General features: G+C 38.2%; 1 protein-coding gene across 5 annotated transcripts in view; it reads left to right on the top strand.

Moving 5' to 3' along the window:
- Positions 1–5,139: 5,139 nt before the first annotated feature.
- Positions 5,140–18,408, top strand: part of LOC134474930 (zinc finger protein 709-like) — a 62,310-nt gene continuing 49,041 nt past the window's right edge. The window contains exons 1-4 of one of the 5 annotated variants that reach the window (XM_063244010.1): positions 5,140–5,277; positions 5,764–5,840; positions 16,821–16,947; positions 17,147–17,207. In XM_063244010.1, the coding sequence (XP_063100080.1) occupies positions 5,796–5,840; positions 16,821–16,947; positions 17,147–17,207 (233 nt within the window). In that variant the 5' untranslated portion in view covers positions 5,140–5,277; positions 5,764–5,795. Of the gene's footprint in view, positions 5,278–5,757; positions 5,841–16,820; positions 16,948–17,146; positions 17,208–18,408 lie in introns of all 5 variants that reach the window. The other 4 variants (XM_063244009.1, XM_063244012.1, XM_063244011.1 and 1 more) reach the window with 4 other exon arrangements.

Genomic DNA, 18,408 nt, shown 5'->3' with positions numbered 1-18,408 from the left:
TGGACTGTTCAGCAATGCTGAAACATAGGACACTGGCAACTCTTGGAAGTGGACTAAATGTCTTTTGTATAGTGGCTGTACATGAGTCCTGGGGCCCAGGGGCGGAATGTCATGGTTTATGCCTGTGTCCCCCAGGCTTCATGAGTTTGCATTGTGCATTTGTAATGGTTCATTGTGTAGTACATGGATTGATGGTGTTAGTGCTACACCCACATAGGCGTGGAGCCAGGATGTAATATAATGGCAGGAAGAAAGTGTGTCTTCCTTTTTGCTGGTTCCTGCTTGCTGTTTGCAGCTGCCATGAACTGCGGCCCAGCCATGCCCACCTGCCTTGGAGCCAACTGAGTGTGGACTGAAACCTCCAAAACCGAAGAAATAAACCTTTCACTTCTCAACTTGGGCTTCAGGTATTTTGTCTCAGAAACAAGTAAAAAATAACTAAGACAGTAGTTAATGCAGGTCTCATGTTAGTTTGGCCTTGGATGTCCTTCAGAAAAGCCTGGCCTCTGAAGATGTAAAAGCTTGGCTGTGGGGGAAGCTAGGATCACTAACATCCTCTGACAATTGCTGGCTATACAGGTAAATGACTACTGTTATGAACTGATGGACTATGATGAGTTTAAATTGGAGTTTTCCTCAATGCTTCCCCACCTTAAGCTGGCTACCCATCCTGGGAGTCAACAAGACAAAAAAAGAGACAGATGTTGGAAAGGGTTGAAGATGAATACATGTGCAGGGCTGTAGTGTGGCCCAGGCATGATTGAATTGAGAATGAGGAGACACCATAAGAAACAAGATAGACCACAGCTGAGGCCACCTGGAGACTTCCTGGATAGTTTTTCTTAATTAGAATCATCTGTTGCTCTGTGGGCTCCTTGAACCTCTCCCAGGGGCCTGCTCAGGTTTTTCCATTGTGCACTGACTTCCTTCCTTGTTCTGATTAAATATGGGCTGCCTAGTGACAGGTGACTGGCTGGTTAGCAGAGTTATGAGTTCTAAAGAAGATTTCACTCTTCCTGTTGCCCTCAAGACAATTCCACTTTTCTGATTCTTTTGGTCCTTTGCTGTGCACTTTTTTGGGGGCTAGATATTTAGGCATAGGCCCCAACAGAAAATTAACTTCCAGATAGGATAACTGTAAGTTTCCTGAAAATTTTGTTGCATGTAAATTTTATTTACCTGTAGATGGAAGTGTTATTATCAACAAATATATTGCTAACTTATCAACATATGCTACCTTATTAACATATTGAGGGGTATTATAGTGATTTCTCAGAAGGCATGATTATACACCTCTTTAGATCATTGTGAGTATTCTGCATAACTTTTCTAAGTCAGTACTTATAAGTGAAATTGGTAGATAATAAAGGAGGCCTCCATCAACTTGCTAAGTACTATGTAACATGAGTCTCGGTGTTTCTAGCAGTTCATTTGTTTTAACCATGAATTTCTCACCAGATGCCAGTTATGCCTGCTTGGCAGACAATGGATTGTACAGGAAATTACGTGGTTTTGATCTCCAAAGAATTGCTGGAGTCAAAGTGAAACAGGTAAAAGCTAAAAAACTGTTAGGGTATTCATAGATTAAAATCTCATTTACATAATTAGTTGAAGAATGAGTTGATGCACTGGAAGTTTATTCAGAACATACAGCTAGGTGAATTATATTAGATATTTATTTCTTTACTTTTTTACAGGTACAAAATACCTGACTTACAGAATTTAATATAAATATATTTTTTATCTCATTGTTTCCATGAGGGAAGTTTGGTTTTGACTGTTTCCAAGCATAAATATCTTGGAAAAAAGTGAAAAGGAAAAGGCAACTTTTTTATGAGGTCAGGGTGCCAGAGAACAGTTTCAGAATCTGAGAGGAAGGATCCAGGGACCAGATTTGGTTCATGGGTTCCAACACACATGGCTGCAGTGTATACATATAGAAGTGATCATAGTAATATCCTACACATTTCTGAAGCCAAAAAGGTGTTAAAAATGGATCACCAGGCTTTAGGAAATATATGACTTCTGGGAATGTTAAAATCCTGAAGAGCTGAGTGCCAATTAGTGACAAGGGAACTATACAGCAAGGGGAACTTAGAGTGTGAAGTCCTTGGGTATCCCTGCCTCCTCAGAAGGAAATGTTTAATTGGATTACGAATTTGGTTCCATTTCAGAAATAATTGTCACCTCCATGCTTGGCAATATGATCACTTTCAGAATTCAGCTTTTTTATGAGTCTGAATGAGTAGCAAGCTTGTCTTGGAGAATTGATGCTTGCTTTTATTTCATCTTTACTCTGTTGCAGACCATCACTATCATTTAAATGTAATGTCTTCACTTTACACAGTAACTGTGTTCCTTTTGTGTTCACATACTGGGTTTCTAGGTGGAAAATTAATAGAAATGTGTGAAAACCATGAAAATGAAGTCTGCTACCTCTAACACAGTCTTCTGACTCTCTGTTCTGTTGTGTTCCGCACTGGCCTGGTCTCAGAATATTTTCTGACATCAGTGGATTTTTTATTCCTGGAGGATTGAACTTGAATCCTGAAAACATTTGCAGCCCATTATGGAAAGAGTCCACTGATCCTTGAAAGAAAGCAGGGGTAGCCATAAAATCGCAGGGATAAATAAGAAATTTAGAGAAGACCTAACACCACCACTTCTTAAAATTTAATGAAATCAAATGGGAAATGGTACTTCTCAATTCATTCCTGCAAGCAAGCATTACCGTGATACCAAAACCAGAGAACAATCCAAATAAGAAAGAGAATTACAGACCATTCTGCCTAGTGAACATTGAAGCAAAAATCCTCAATAAGATACTGGCAAACAGACTGCAGAATATCATCAAGAAGATTTTACACCATGATGAAGTGGAATTATTCCCTGGGACACAGGGGTGGTTCAACATACATAAATCCATACATATAATACACCGTTTTGACAAACCCAAAAGCAAAAATCATTTGATCATTTCAATAGATGCAGAAAAAGATTTTGACAAAGTCCATCGCCTATTCATAATAAAAAACCTACAAAAGTTGGGAGAGATGATCTTTATCTCAATCTGATAAAAGCCTTTTACTACAAACCAACAGTGAACCTCATACTAAGTAGACAAAAACTGAAAGCTTTCACTCTAAAATCAGGAATAAAACAAGGATGTCTACTGTCTCCACTCTTATTCAATAAAGTCCTGGAAACTATCTGGGGCAATTAGACGAGAGAAACAAATAAAAGGAATAAAGATAGGAAAGGAAAATCTTAAACTATCATTATTTGCAGAAGACATGATACTCTACTTAGAAGACCCTAAAAATTCCACCAAAAGACTTCTAGTTTAAGAAGCAAATTCAGTAATATAGCTGGTTACAAAGGCAACACTCAACAATCAATAGACTTCATAAACAAGAATAAAAAACTCATGGAAAGAGAAATCAAGAAAACAATAACTTTTACAATAGCATCCAACAAAATGAAATACTTAGGAATCAATCTAACAAAGGATGTAAATGACCTATACACTGTAAACTACAGTACTCTCAACAAGGAGATTGAAGAAGATATTCTAAAATGAAGAGCTATCCCATAGTCTTGGGTAGGGAAATTCAATATAGTGAAAATGACCATCTTCCAAAGCTATTGTACAGATTCAGTGCAATCCCAATCAAAACCCCGTAGCATATCTCAAAGAATTACATAAAATAAATCCAAAAATTCATCTGGAACCAGAAGAGACCTAGAGTAGCAAAGGTGATCCTGGGCAACAAAGGCAAGATAGGGTTCACCAAATCCCTGACTTGAAATTATACTATAAAGGTATTGTGATTGAAAAAAAAAGATGTGGTACTGACAAAAAACAAAACAAACAAAACCAGACCCAAAGATCAAATGAACAAATTAGAAGATGGAGAAACAACCCCAGACCACTAAACCATCTTATCTTTGACAAAGGTGCCAAACAGAGTCATTGGAAGAAAAGCAGCCTCTTTACTAAATGGTGCTGGAAATCCTGGCTCTATACGTTCTGAATATTATCTTTCAACGTGTATTAAGCTAAGATCAGAATAGATCAAAGATCTTATATTAAAACAGAAACATTAAATCTGCTGCAAGATAGAGTAGGTAAAACTCTTAAAGACATTGATGTAAGCAAAGAATTTATGAAGAAAACTTGGATTGAACAGCAAAAATCAAAGAGAATTAAGAGAGAATCTCACCCTACTGAAAAACTTTTTAATAGCAAGAGAAATCACTAACAGAGTGAAAAGACAACGCACAACGTGGGAGAAAATGTTTGCCAACTGTTCCTCAGACACAGTATTACTATTGAGAGCACGGAAAACTAAAAAATTTTAGTCTTCCCAGATTTAAAGACCCAATCCAAAAATGTGCATCTGAGGTGAAATACACAGTTCTCAGATGAAGAAATAAAAACAGCAAATAAATATGTGATAAAATGTTCTGCATCACTCGTCATTTAACAATTGCAAATTAAATAACACTGATATGTCACCTTACCCCAGAAAAAATGCCTACTGTCAAGAAATCAAGCAATAACGAATGCTGGAGGGGTTGTGGGGGAAAAAGGAACCCTTCTCCTTTGTTGGTGGTAAAGCAAACACTATGGAAATCAGTGTGGAGATTCCACACAAACTAGGTCTACAGGTCCCACTCAACTCAGCTATTCTCCATCTGGGTATCTACCCAAAAGAATAAAAATCATCATACCACAGTGATATATGTGCACCCACGTCTATAGCAGCACAGTTTGTGTTAGCCAGATCTGGGATGGAATGCATAACCTTTAGCTTGCCAGGTGGGCGCTTAACCTAAATACCTAGACCACTTTTTTTTTCCTTTTAACTTTCAAATAAAATGGGTTTGGGAGGAAAAAACAAGGACTGAGGTAAAGACTTTCAGTGCAAATACCCATCAGATGAGCTGAGATCAACATTCCAGAAGACAGCCAGCTCCAGAAGCCTCCACCATCTTTCATTGGGGATCCACAGTTACAGGGTGGGTTTTTTTTCTGTAATTATTCTTGGTGGGGAAGGCAGGCAGGAGAGCAGGAGCCAATCAGTGATGAAGAGGCTGGCTGAAGAACTGTCCAATCAGGCGGGCCAAGGTAGGCGGTCTCTTCCGGTGTCATGGCGTCAATTGCAAGGACAGGGTAAAATGGGAGCACTAGATGTTTGCTAGACCACTATTTTTTGCTTCTATTCGCTGTGGACTGCTTAGAAAGAACCTGGGAGACCTCCAAACTACGCAATGGTGATGTTATGGGATGGGAGCAGTGAAATGGGGTGGAATTTGGTTGAGACCAGTGAGAAGGGCCTGGGGGTTTAGCTCAGTGGCATAAGCGCCTGTCTTGAAAGCAGGCAGTCATGAATTCGATCCGCGGTACCGATAAAAAGGAAAAAGACCAAAAAAAAAAAAAATCAAGTGGTGAGAAGCAGCTGTGCTGCCTAGAGCCTGTGTTCTTAGCCTCAGACCCTGAGGTCCTCTAGTGCTAGCAGTGAGTCATCCTCTGTCACTTTTACCTCTCGCTGGGGCCAGGACTGTTCTGGGTCCCTAGAATGCTGTTCCTACTGTGATACCACCAGGCCACAATGCCATTTTTAAAATTGCCTGGTGCCCTTGCTCCTTCAACAGTCAGCGCCCAGGAAGGGGCATGAGGAGAGCCTGATTCCGATGTGGTTTCAAGCTGGGTGCAGCTGTAATAACCTAGGTCTCTGCTCTTATTCCTGTCAGCAACAGATCTGAAAGCCAGAAGTTTATAAGTGTCTGTGATGCAGGACCTCATAGCCACAACTGCTCTCCTTAAACTTATGCATGTATGTATTTTGTGATCACCTAAATTTATACTATGTTCTCATATTTTCATGCTCATTAAAGGTGGAGGCAAAGGTTCTGAGAATTCAAAGGTGTGTAGTGATGTGCCTCAGTGGAGGAAGGCTTCCCAAACACAGGATGAACTGCTGTGTATTATAAAGAACAATGCAAAGAATTTCTGAACATAATTTATGTGACACATGTGCTCATAGACGATGTTTGGGAGGACAGCCATAGAGGTTTAAATTTTGAGAAAAATGAAGCAGATATAAATGTGTCATCAAGGGCAGGGAAAAGTGTGTTTGCTAAGGACAAATTCCAGAAAGGGCAGCCTGTTAAATTCTCATTGAAAAATGCTGAAATGTAGTCATTTGCATGAACATATAAATACATGATATCCTTCTGAATGGAAAGGAATATGGGTGTTATCTCTGAATTAAGAGCTAATTTAATAGCTTGGTTGATCATATACCAAAATGGAAAAGCTCTGCAATGGACTTTACTAAGTGGTTAAAGTAGATGCCATAAATTAAAATTGTGCAGGGATATCAGTAGTTTAGTCATGAAGGGTTTTCTGCTTAGGGTGGATCAGACGAGCATGGAAAGGATGTGGAAGTGTCTGGCAGGACTCAGTGTGCCAATAGCAGGATATACAACAGAGAGGGTCTTCCCTGAAAGTCAGGTAGTTCTTAGGGTAAGCATGAAGATAAAGTTGGCTTATGATTTCTTCCTTGAGGTGAAAAACACCAGCTGTTGTAAGAATCAGTATTCCACATCCTTGTCAACCCATGAATTCTGTGATCTTCACTTGAGATCTAATTTTGATTATCTCTAATTATGACCCAGTGTCATGAAGGTGAAATTTGAATTTTTTTTTGTAACAGGGATCGAACTCATGATCTCAAGCTTGCTAGGTAGGTGTTCATGCTGCTGAGCTAAATACCCAGCTTTGAAATTGTATACTGTTTACTATATATGATATCAACATTGTTCCTCAGAAAATGTTGAATATTGTGGAATTTTTCTATATTGTATGGATATAATTTTTAAATCAAACCAAAGGTGTCATATGCAGTCATTTTTCAAGTTTCACATTGTCTGTGGGGTGTCTCAGTCAGGGTTTCTATATTTGAGACAGCTCTGTAAATTAGGCTAGCCCCAAACTCAAGGAAGTTATCCTGCATCAGCCTCCCAAGAAATATTTCTTATATCTGAATGGAGAGTGATCACTTGGTGACACTGAGCAATAATTTGAAGCTTATACCTGGTTTCATTTTTTGTATATTTTTTACATATAGCAGTTTTCCATGAACATTTGAGTTATTATTTATGTATCATATTTGATGTTATTTATGTTTTGTTCTATGAAACCAAATTTAAATATCAAAATGCTTCTTAAGTATATTAAGAACAAAGAACTCAGTGGCCTAAATGAGATTTGAAGAGATATCATTGTTAGTACATCAAAGTGATTCATGAGATATTTGTCCACCTCTGTGCTTTATGGATGCTGGTCCTGCAGGCTTTCAGTATGAGCTCTGCTTTAGAGACAGTGCACAGGGACTCTTGCAGTGACTCAGCATAAGAATCAGTGCTCCTATTTGGCTGTTACATTAGCTGTGAGTTGCAATAGAGCATTAAATTTGCTGTCTCAAAAAATGTGTATATACCAAAAATTAATCCCCAAGATGTGGAATTAAGGTTTGAAGAAATCAGTCTCCATTCAGCTGTTTTGTTTGCTTTTATTTTTTAGTTTAGTTTTGTTTTATTGAGACAAGTTTTCTCTATGTATATCAGCTAGTTTTGAACCCTTTGTGGAGTGCAGAATTGCCCTAACCGCAAAGCAACACTCCTATCTCAGCGTCTTAAGTGTGGGATTATAGATATGTGTGTTTTTACCCCAGAAAATATTGAGGCTTGTAAGTTAGCTGTGTTGTAGCTTGGCATAATAGATGCCATCTTGAGCTTTGCATTTAACTAGTGCCCTGTATTTCACTCAGAAAAATGGAAAATCACACAGGGTATAAGTCCCAGGAGAAAAGCAAAATGAGCTGTACCCAAAGAAAAAAATTAACCTGCTCAACAAAAGAGCAGAATATAGTTGTCATCAAAAATTATTATAAGATTCTAGGTAAATGATTTCCAACAGGATATTTTTGTGATTTTATCTTTTAAAACATCTGTAACTTTCTAGTTCAGAGCATCTTCTTTAGATACTGAAATGGGGGTAGGCGTTCTGTATACAAGTGTTCCTGAGACCTGCTAATGAAATTCCACATTTCTCAATTGGGTTGCTTGGTTTCCTATATTATTGTTCGGAAACTCACCTCAAGCTGCAGAAACCTTACTGATACAAGCAAACCTCAGGATTAAATGACAGTGCCCCTGAAATGAAAGAATAGTTGTGAAAAGGAGAGGAGAAAAAAGACAAATGCCATGTGTTACAATGCCCAGCTCTTTTCCCCAGCAATGAAGAGGCTGAAACAGGAGAATTGCCATGTATTCAAAGACAGCCTAACCTACATAGTGAGTGCAAGGCTGGCCAGAACTCCTAAGTGAGACTATGTCTTTAAATCAAAAAACTAAAATGAAAAAAATAAACAACCAAGGAGACAGAAAGACTATTTAAAAAAATAATAGAGCTGAGTGAAAGTAGAATTATGCAAAATAGGAATTATTGCATGATGCTGCAGTGGAAGGAAGGCTATGTAGTGGCATCCAGGAGGCAGTGACAAACACAGACTTAGGAATGGCACCTATTGTGCTACAGGACAACAGTGACCTCCTTCCTCCAATACATTTGCAGTTCACTAGACTGAGGACTTCTAAAAGCTCATGGAAATGTGAAACTCATGGCAAACAAGCAGCTTGAAATTCAGGCTTTGGAACATGACCTGTAGCAGACATTTCATATTTAAATTGAAATAAGAGAAATATAATGCTTCCCTGTTTGCTGTCAACTGCACAACATTGAGAAATGAAGTCAAAAAATGAAGTTCAAAAATTTTCTTAGAAAAAAAGAGACAAGAATAGCCCTGAATTTTCAGGAGTGGTCTTCGGTGTTTTGGCCACAGACCTATTGTCTGGGGTCATTTATACAGGAAAGTCACAATTTGGGTTCAGTGTGGGTCTCAGACTACAATCAACCTATAAGCTTATAGCTGCTTAAAAATATTATTCATCAGGGGAACAAATCAGCCAGAAAAGGTATGTGGAAAGAGCCAAGGCATTTTGTGGGAACAATAGTCCAGTTGATCTGGTCATTGAGTATGGTAATTAATGCCCATCTAAACTTCCTGGAGGAGGTGATGGTAACTTTAGTACATTTCAAGCTGTTGTTTTTCTCTTCAGGAGCATGTAGACATGGTCACTGCATCTTCACCTTCAGGTCTGGGTTTTTTCAGCTTTTCCTGTAGCAGTGATTGTTGTATAATTTTTTGCATTGACTATTTGTGGTTCCAGTTCCTCTCTGATTGTATAACAATTTCTGTCTACATTGACATCCTTTGCTAAAAATCACAGTACTATTTGAATGAATAAAGTGAAATATTCATTAATACTGGCCAGGGATTTAGCTCAGGAGGCAGAAACACGTGCCTGGAAAGTGCTAGGTTGTAACATTGATTCCTGATACCTAAAAAAATAAGTAATTTAAACCACAAGGAAAGAAAATAATTTCATTTGTGAAAATGTAGGTTTACAACATTTATAACTAAATATGTCAATGGCAAATTAAACACTGTTAATAGTCATATTTAGTATCTAAAATTGTTGGGGCTAGGGAATGAGCTCAGTGATACAAGGAGCTGCCTGGAGAGCACAAGGTCATGAGTTGAATCCCTCATACGGAAAAAAAAATCACAGTTGTTAACGATGCAGTCCTATGAGTACATTTATTGAAACTGATACTTGGTATTTAATAGCTCAATGTTTCTTTTGTGGTCTATGAAATACCTGCAGATAGCATGGCAATTACAGTGAATGATATACTGTCCCCTGTGGGATTTCTATTTTCTGAGTTGTTTTCATTTTTGTTTTCCCACATACTTGAAAGTTGAAAATGTTGGCTGGTGCTAGGTAGAAAAACTGTGATAATCATTTTTTCAATTTAATGATATATTTCCCTATATTCATTAAGAACATTTTATTTCCTACAGTTACTCAAAGTCAAATTGATAAACAATTCTTAAATTTACAGGCAGCTGAGTTAGTTAGAAATAGAGGCAACCATACCATGATATAGTGGAATGAAATTCCTGACCTTCTATATCTGGTATGAGTTTGCAAGAATGAATTTTAGGAACAACAGTTGAAGAGCAGAATATATTTATTGAGAGAAAGAAAGTGAAAGTATTTTGCTCTAAATAGGATATTTTGGAAGTGGAGGTGGGACCAGGGGACTTTTACCTTGAAGTCATTTTCCTCTCCCCTATTCAACCTACCTGTGGCCAGAAAAGTATCTCAATCAACTTGTTGCATATCAGCAATGCCACCTTTAAGCCCCACCCAAGTAAAAAAATCTATATGTGTGCTGCCCACACATTTCCAGAAAAAAAAGCCAGAACCCCAGTGGTCACGGGGTTGTCTCCATGGTCTTAGAATAAAGGCCATTTTGACTTTATATTCTCTTCTTTACTACACCAAAAATCCTATCAGAAAGCTTTTGTCTGAGAGAAACAGGAGGGATTCAGAGCCAGTAGCAAAGGACTCTGATTTATAGAATAAAATCATGTGGTGTGTGTGATAGCTTGGACCCCAGCATAAAACCCAATGAAGCAAGAAATTAAAATTTCGGGAGCAAAGGCTTTATATTAGGCCAGGCCAGGTGATGCCGTCTCAGGGAGCCAATTTGGAGACTGTGTGCCTTACAGCTAAAAAGGTTGGGTTATAAAGCTGAAAACCACAGGAATGTTGTGAACTTTGACCCAGTTTGATAACTTTCTTGTAGTTAAACATTTCTTAGGGACAGTACATTGTACTGCAGATAGGCTGAAGGGGGGGAATAACAAGAAACTGAAACTTAAAGATTTTTTGTAAAATGGAGACTTAACCTAAGAATGGGGAGGGGAGGGGAATTTACAGGAGGCTGAAACTTACTGGAGATGGAATTTTATTCTCTATTTAAATGGCACATATAGAACAGGAAGGGGCACATTGGGTAGAACTAGGTTACAACAGTGAGAAAGGTTTAAAGTGAGTTAGATTACTGAGGTTACTGAGGAGGTAAATTAGCACAATAGAGATGCTAAATACAAGAAATGTAAAAGTGGCCTTTTATTTAAAGAATGTGGAGAGGAGACCACAGCCACCAAGGTTTTGGCTCCCCTTCCACAGGACTAGCTATGGGGTTATGTGATTGTGATAATTCAGACGCTGGAATAAAATCCAAGGAAGCAAGAAATTAAAATTTAGGGAGCTAAGGTATTATTTTAGGCCAGGCCTGGCAAGGAGTCTCCAGGAGCCAATTTGGAGACTGGGCATCTGACAGCTAAAACTCAGGGCATTTATCTTGTAAATCCACAAACAGCTGCTGGTCACACAATGCAAGGAGGGGGGTGGGGTGTGGTGCACTACAAAACAGAAACATGGTGCATTACATTTAATGGGAAGAGCAAGATTCAGGTAACAAGCAAGTTTTCCTGTAAACAAGCAAGTTTATATAAGAAGAATCCTGTTTTCCTCAGCAGAGACTAGAAGTCTAGCAGTGATTAACAACTTCTGTTATCTTATCTTAGCGGCACATCTGTTATTTTTAGGGGGCAACAAAGGTTAACATATCAATTAGGTAAGAGTTAACAATTCTTTACAGAGGAGAGCATTGATTGACATACTAATTAGGTCATCCAGAGGGGGAAGGGAAAAACACATATACAGTAAGGCCAAGTTACAGGTATTGCTCCGATACAAAAATAACGAAGCTATTTTTCTAGACTACAACAGAGGTATATGTGACTTTTGAGTGGATCTGATGCTTGGAGGGGACATTGATGTCATGCAAGGAGCTGATGGGAATTTTCTTTAGGTCCATGGGAGAGAAAGAGGAAGTTGTAATCAAGGAAAAAAGAGGAAGTGGCCATATGAGTAAGCATCCCTGATTTGCCTTCTTCCACCTTCAACTACCACCATGAGGTTCTGTGATTGTTTCTAGGGCAAAACTCTTTCAAGTACATTCTTCAGTTTCAAGGAAGAAATCAAAACAAAGAATTTTTGCCACCTGTGTTCCTCTATGGCTGGTAGTAAACCCTTCATAAGAAATATTGTTAGTCATTTCCTTAATGCATTGTAGATACCGTAACCAAAATTTCAGATCATTTCACTTTCAGAAAACAAAAGTAGCACTTAAAGTCAGGGATAAAGCCCTTCAGTGCAAGCATCCCTGGAAAGGTGAGATCAACATTGTAGAATACAAACTACTACTGATTTATCTGACTTCAGGAAAGAGAAAAATGTATAATGATATTGCTATAGAGTAATGAATCTCCTGGTCTGTGAATTTGTGTTCTCTAAAGTCAAAGAATGAATTTTAGGAACAACAAAAATTAAGAGCAAAATATACTTATTTAGAGAAAGAATGCTACCTGAGAGAGATAAGGAGTCCTGAGCGGGATGTCAAACACTGTCCTTCTGGGGACCTTTATAGAGTAAAATCATGTGGTGAGATGAGTTTAAGGTGGAGAAAAATTGGAACTCACAATGCAGATGGGCATAAGACGGGACAGAGCTATGGTAGCCAATAAGATTATAAGTTCATGTAAAGTTGATTAAATTGGGAACAAAGTGGGAAGGGAGTGTCATAGAAAGCAGGAATTCTTAGGCAGCAGTGACTTTTCCCTTAGGGTTTTGGGAGGGTGACTCATGAGTTCATCAGGATGATAGGAAATATTTAAAATGTCCGTCTTTAGGATAAGGATCCTTTTTTTTGAATGGTGACTCCTAACCTCCTCAGAGTGCTATGGAACTATTTAGAATATCAGTCTTTAGGATATGGATGAATTTGCTGATCATTTGTCTTGAGACTTGGCCCATAGCATGAGGTGTCATAGTAGATACCATAACCAAAACCAAAATTACAAAACCAAAACCATAACCAAAATTACAGATAGTTGCCCATAGTTGCACAGTATCTGGTCTCCTGCAAAGACTCCTTGGAGGACCTAGCCCTGCCTCATGCCAATACTATTTAAATAACTCAGGCACCTGTAACAGTACTGCTTGGAAAATTGATTACAGATGTCTTGTGCTTAGGGTGAATGATCTGGGGATGACAGTGTGCAATGTATATACCAGTGTTGCCCCCTGGTTGACATGTTTTGAAATTTAATTTTAGTTGATGTGTTCTTTTTTCACTGAAATAAAATGGATTTGAAAATTAAAAGCCTGAAGTAAAGCTCTTCAGTACAAACACTCCTTTGGTCGAGCTGAGTTCAGCACTGGAGAGGAATGGCAGCTCCAGAAGTCTCTGCACTACAGTCTATCATTTGGGATCCTCTCCTGCAGGGAGGGGTTTCTTTCCCTGTTGATTCTTGACTCAGAAGGTAGGCAGTAGAGCAGGAGTCAATCAGTGATGAAGGGGCAGACTATATGAACTGTCCAATCAGGTGTTCCATTGCTGTCTGTGACTTCTGTCTTTTCTGGTATCTCAGCATGATTTATCTGTTCTGCATACAACAGTGGCAGCAAAATGCTTGCTCGATCTCACTTAGTACTTTTGATGTCCTGTGGCCTGATGAGCAAAGTATCTGAGAGATCCTGGAGCCATGGAATGGTGAAGTTGTGGATGAGAGTCCAGAAATAATGTAGATTGGGTGAAACCAATTACAAGTATTTAGGAGTAGTTCCGGTGTCTGGAGCCCCAGGTATTTAGTTAGCTTCAGCTCCTGATGTCCTCCAGCATTGGCTATGGTTCATTCACTGTCCCTTTTGCCTCTTGCTGTTGGCAAGGGTGATTTGGGGTTCCCAGAACCCTGGCTTCACTATGACAGTAGAAAACTCAAGTATCATCTTTGAAATACACTTCTGGCCTGGTACCTCCACCATCTTAGACATTGGAAGGAGCTTGGGAAGACACTGGCTATGATGCTTTTTGTAGTTTGTAGAGCAGGAATGAGCTAGATCTATGCTCTCTTTCCTCAGAGTAGCAGATCTGGAATGTCTGAGGTTTATTAATGTCTGTAATGCAGGGCCTCATAGCCACAATGGCTCAACTTAAACTTGGGCTTTTTTGTATATATATAATGATCTCCTAAATTTATGTTCTCTTATTTCCATCCTCAGGATAGGTAGTGACAAAGTTCCTGAGAATTCAGAGATTTGTAGTAGTTTGCATCATTGGAGAAAGGCTTCCCAAACACCTGGTGAACTCCTGTGTATTATACAGATCAGTGCAAATTATTTCTGAACATACTTAATTATTTAGGTGGCACCACTGCTCACAGACTAGGTTTGTGGGAACAGCCATAGAGTTTTGAAGTCTGAGAAAAATGAAGCAAATATGAAGTTTTATCAAGGCCAGGGTAAAAGTTTGTGAAGGACAAATTCCAGAAAGTGCTACCTGTTAAATTCTCGTCGAAAAATGCTGAAATTTAGGCATTTGCATGGACATATACTTGTGATATCCTTCTGAATGGACAAGAATACAGGTGTCATATCTGAATTAAGAGCTGATTTAGTAGCTTGGTTGTTCATAGACAGTTTAAATATGGAAATGCTCTGCAATGGACTTGTCTAAGTGGTATAAAGGAGGAGCCATAAATAGAAATTTTTCAGTGATATCAAAAGTTAGGCATGAAGGGTTTTCTGCTTAGGATGGAACAGAGGAGTGTGGAAAGGATGTGGAAGTGACTGACAGGATTTAGGAAGCAAATAGCAGGACATACAACAGAGAAGGTCTTTACTGAAAGTCAGGTAGTTCTTGGAGTAAGTATGAAGTTAAAGTTGGGTTCTGATTGCTTCATTGAGGTGATCAACACCAGCTCTGACAACAATCAGTATTCCACATCCCTGTCAACCTATGAATTTTGTGTTTCATACTTGAGATCTAATTTTGATTATCTCTACTTATGCCCCAGTGTCATGAAGTTGAAATTTGAGTATTTTTGTACAAGGATCGTACTCATGATCTATGCTTTCCAGGCAGGTGGTCATGTCAGTAAGCTAAATACACAACTATGAACATGTTTTCTGTGTAGTATGGAAGATATCCACATTGTTTCTCAGAAAGTGTTGAGTATTGTTGGAGTTTTTCTGTATTGTATGGCTATAATTTTTTAAAACAAACCAAAGCTGTTTTATGCAGTGACTTTTTAGATTTCACATTGTTTTTGGGGTGTCTCAGTCAGGGTTTGAATATTTTAGACAGCTCTGTAACTTTAGGATAGCCCCAAGTTCAAGAAAGAACTCCGTCACCAGCCTCCCAAGATATATTTCTTATATCTGAATTGAAAGTGATCACTTGGTGACAGTGAGGTATAATTTACAGCTTGGGCCTGGTTTCATTTTATATACATATTTTTAAAATATAGCTGTTTTCCACTAACATTTAAGTTATTATTTATGTACCATATTTGATGTTATTTATGTTTTGTTCTATGAAACCAAATTCATATTTCAAAATGCTGCTTAACTATATTAAGAACAAAGTACTCACTGTTCTAAATGAGATTTGAAGATATGTCTTCCATAGTCTATCAAAGTGATTGATGAGACTTTTTTCTTTTTTTTAAATTTTGAAATAGATAAAATATAACAGAACAAGGCAGAATAAGCCCAACTAAGATCATACAGTGAAATTGGTACACAACTTCACAACAGGTTACTGGGATAACAGTAGTAGGTATCACAGTATATTTCATTATCTTTATAATAGTTTTTCTTTCAAACATGTATATCAAAATGAGATGAAATACAGAACATTATAGAACTCATCAAAACAGAATATTGAATAGAGCAGTACCATTAATTAGAATAGAGCCAAACAGTAATAAAAATATTTGCCTTCAAAGATATAGTGGAAGAAAGTCCCCCTTATTTGCTATGGACAACTTCCCAGGAGACGCTCAGATTCCTGGTTCATTTGCTAATGGGGTTGGGTGGGGGGGGTAGGGGAGTGATAGGAGTAGAGGGGTAGGGGAAATGGGATATTTGACTCTAGGTGGTGCATCAGTAGGTTCACTATTGCTTAGTAGGGAGACAGGATGGTGTTTGGTTTCACAGAATCCTAAGTTCCAATGTTGCATGTATCTCAGGAGCTGCTGCTGGTTCTCCCCCTGGAAGGACTGCAGTTTGGAGACTGCCACTGCTCACCAGGGAGGGCAGGTGCTTGCCTGGCTTCCCAGTGTCCTAAGTTCCAATATTGCATGGATCTCAGGAGCTGCTGCTGGTTTTCCCCCTGGAAGGGCTGCAGTCTGCCAAACCACCACCACTGACCAGGGAGAGGAATTGCTTGCTTGGCTTCCCAGTCGATTGATGAGATATTTATTTCCCTCTGTGCTTTGTGGTTGCTGGTCCTGCAGGCTTCTCACTGTGAGCTCTGCTTATCAGACAGTGCACAGGGAATCTTGCTGTGACTCAGCACAAGAATCAGTGTTCCTATTTGCCTGTTACATTAGCAGTGAGTTAAAATCTAGCATCAAATTTGCTGTCTTCAAAACTGTGTATATACACAAAATGAATGACAAAGACATGGATTTAATTTGAAGAAATCAGTCTTCATTCAGCTGTTTATTTGGTTTTATTAGTTTAGTTTAGTTTTGTTTTATTGAGAGAAGCTTTCTGTATGTATATCAGCTGGATTTGAACACCCTATGGAGCCTAGAATTGCCCTGACCTCACCGAAACTGTCCTGGCTCAGTCTTTTTAGTGCTGGGATTATAGTTATGCACCACCACACTTTCCTTTTGATTCAGATTTGTAGGAGAGAGTTTAAGATATCCCAAACCTGGGGTCTCAATCTTCCTTTGAGAAATATATGTATGATCCTTTAGGAGGTGGTGATCTTTGAGGATGTGGTCGTGAACTTCAGCAATGAAGAGTGGAGTTTGCTGAGTCCATCCCAAAAGAACCTCTACAGAGATGTGATGGGTGAAACTTTTAGCAACATGATTGCGATAGGTAAGGATGAAATCTTTTTGTCACTCATGCTGTCAGAATATTGTTTGTTGCTCATCAGTGCTGTTTCATTAAAAAGAACATGAAAATAATTTTAAAACTACCTCAGATCTGGACATGTTATATCATATATCTAAACAAAACCTATTAATTTGTATATATTTCTCTAATGAGTCCTGGTATTTCTATGTCTACAATTCAGGAGGACTTGGGGATATCCAGGAAGCTGAAAAAGAATGCAAAATTTACTGGAGATACTTAAGGTAATACACACTCACAAGGAGAAGGAATGTTCCTGAGTAATTAGTGAGTCAGCAGAAAAATGACCACCATTCAATTTAATGTCAATAATATTCTCTGAAGATATATAAGCTAGGGTATGTATAATGAGTGAATTAAATCATGGAAATGTATGACATTGCATATAGATGTATACAAAAGGCATACACTTTGAGTTATGACATTCAGTTTCTGTACCGATATATACATGTTAATGCAACACATTATCTAACAATTTTTTGTAGCAATATATACAAGAGAATGCAACACATTCATTATCTATAAATTGCTAAGATTGCAATAGAATTTGAAATAAAACTGAGTGCTCATGTTTCCAAGCCATGTTCTAGAGAATCAGCCATTCTAATTAAAATTCTTAGTAGGCTGGTGGAATGTTAGTGCACTCATTTTGCATATCAGTATGCAGTTGTCTCTGGAAAATGATCCTCTCATACTTGTCTTGGTTATATTTTTAAAATCTCAAAATACACTTAAATACTGATACATGCTTACTCATTTACAAAGCAGATAAAGTTATAATAGATCAGGCCTTGAAGAAGCTTAGTTATCTATCACTGGATTTGTGAAGAAGGAACATGTTAATAGACTCTCTGTGATTGTGCATTCTTGTAAACCCAGCATACTATGAATCAGATTTTGCAGAATGGCAAATTCAAGTTTAAACTTCAAAGGTTAATGATCAGTGAAAATCTCTTAAAACAGATTTTAAAAAGCTATAGATTTGGGGCTGGGGATTTAGCTCAGCGGCATAAGCGCCTGCCTTGCAAGCAGGCAGTCGTGAGTTCGATCCCTGGTACCGATAAAAACGAAAAAGACAAAAAAAAAAAAAAAAAAAAAGCTATAGATTTTATGCTAATACCTGTTGTTCATTTCCAGCCTGGAAAAGAAAAAAAAATGTGTTATATAATGCCAATAAATAATATAGTGTCATTTGCCATAAGAAACAGATGGGCCTTTCACCCATCTGTTGATGAATGAAATAGCTCAGCTATAAAACCTAAATGGTCACAGGGTTTCTTTTAGATAAGAAACCAAAATAAAAATTGCAGAATGAAGTGAAAGAGAATTAATAGAGAAAAGTAAGACTGACCATATGAAAAAGGGAACTACAGGTTAAGGACAGAAATGAGATTGTGATGGGGAAACGTATCAGAATGATCTGTC

The sequence above is a fragment of the Cavia porcellus genome, unplaced genomic scaffold, assembly GCF_034190915.1.
Source record: "Cavia porcellus strain 051 isolate PalLab524CR breed Dunkin Hartley unplaced genomic scaffold, mCavPor4.1 scaffold_43, whole genome shotgun sequence".
NCBI classification, from domain to species: Eukaryota; Metazoa; Chordata; class Mammalia; order Rodentia; family Caviidae; genus Cavia; species Cavia porcellus.
The sequence above is the reverse complement of the archived record's forward strand: the minus strand, read 5'-3'. Positions and strand labels throughout refer to the sequence as shown.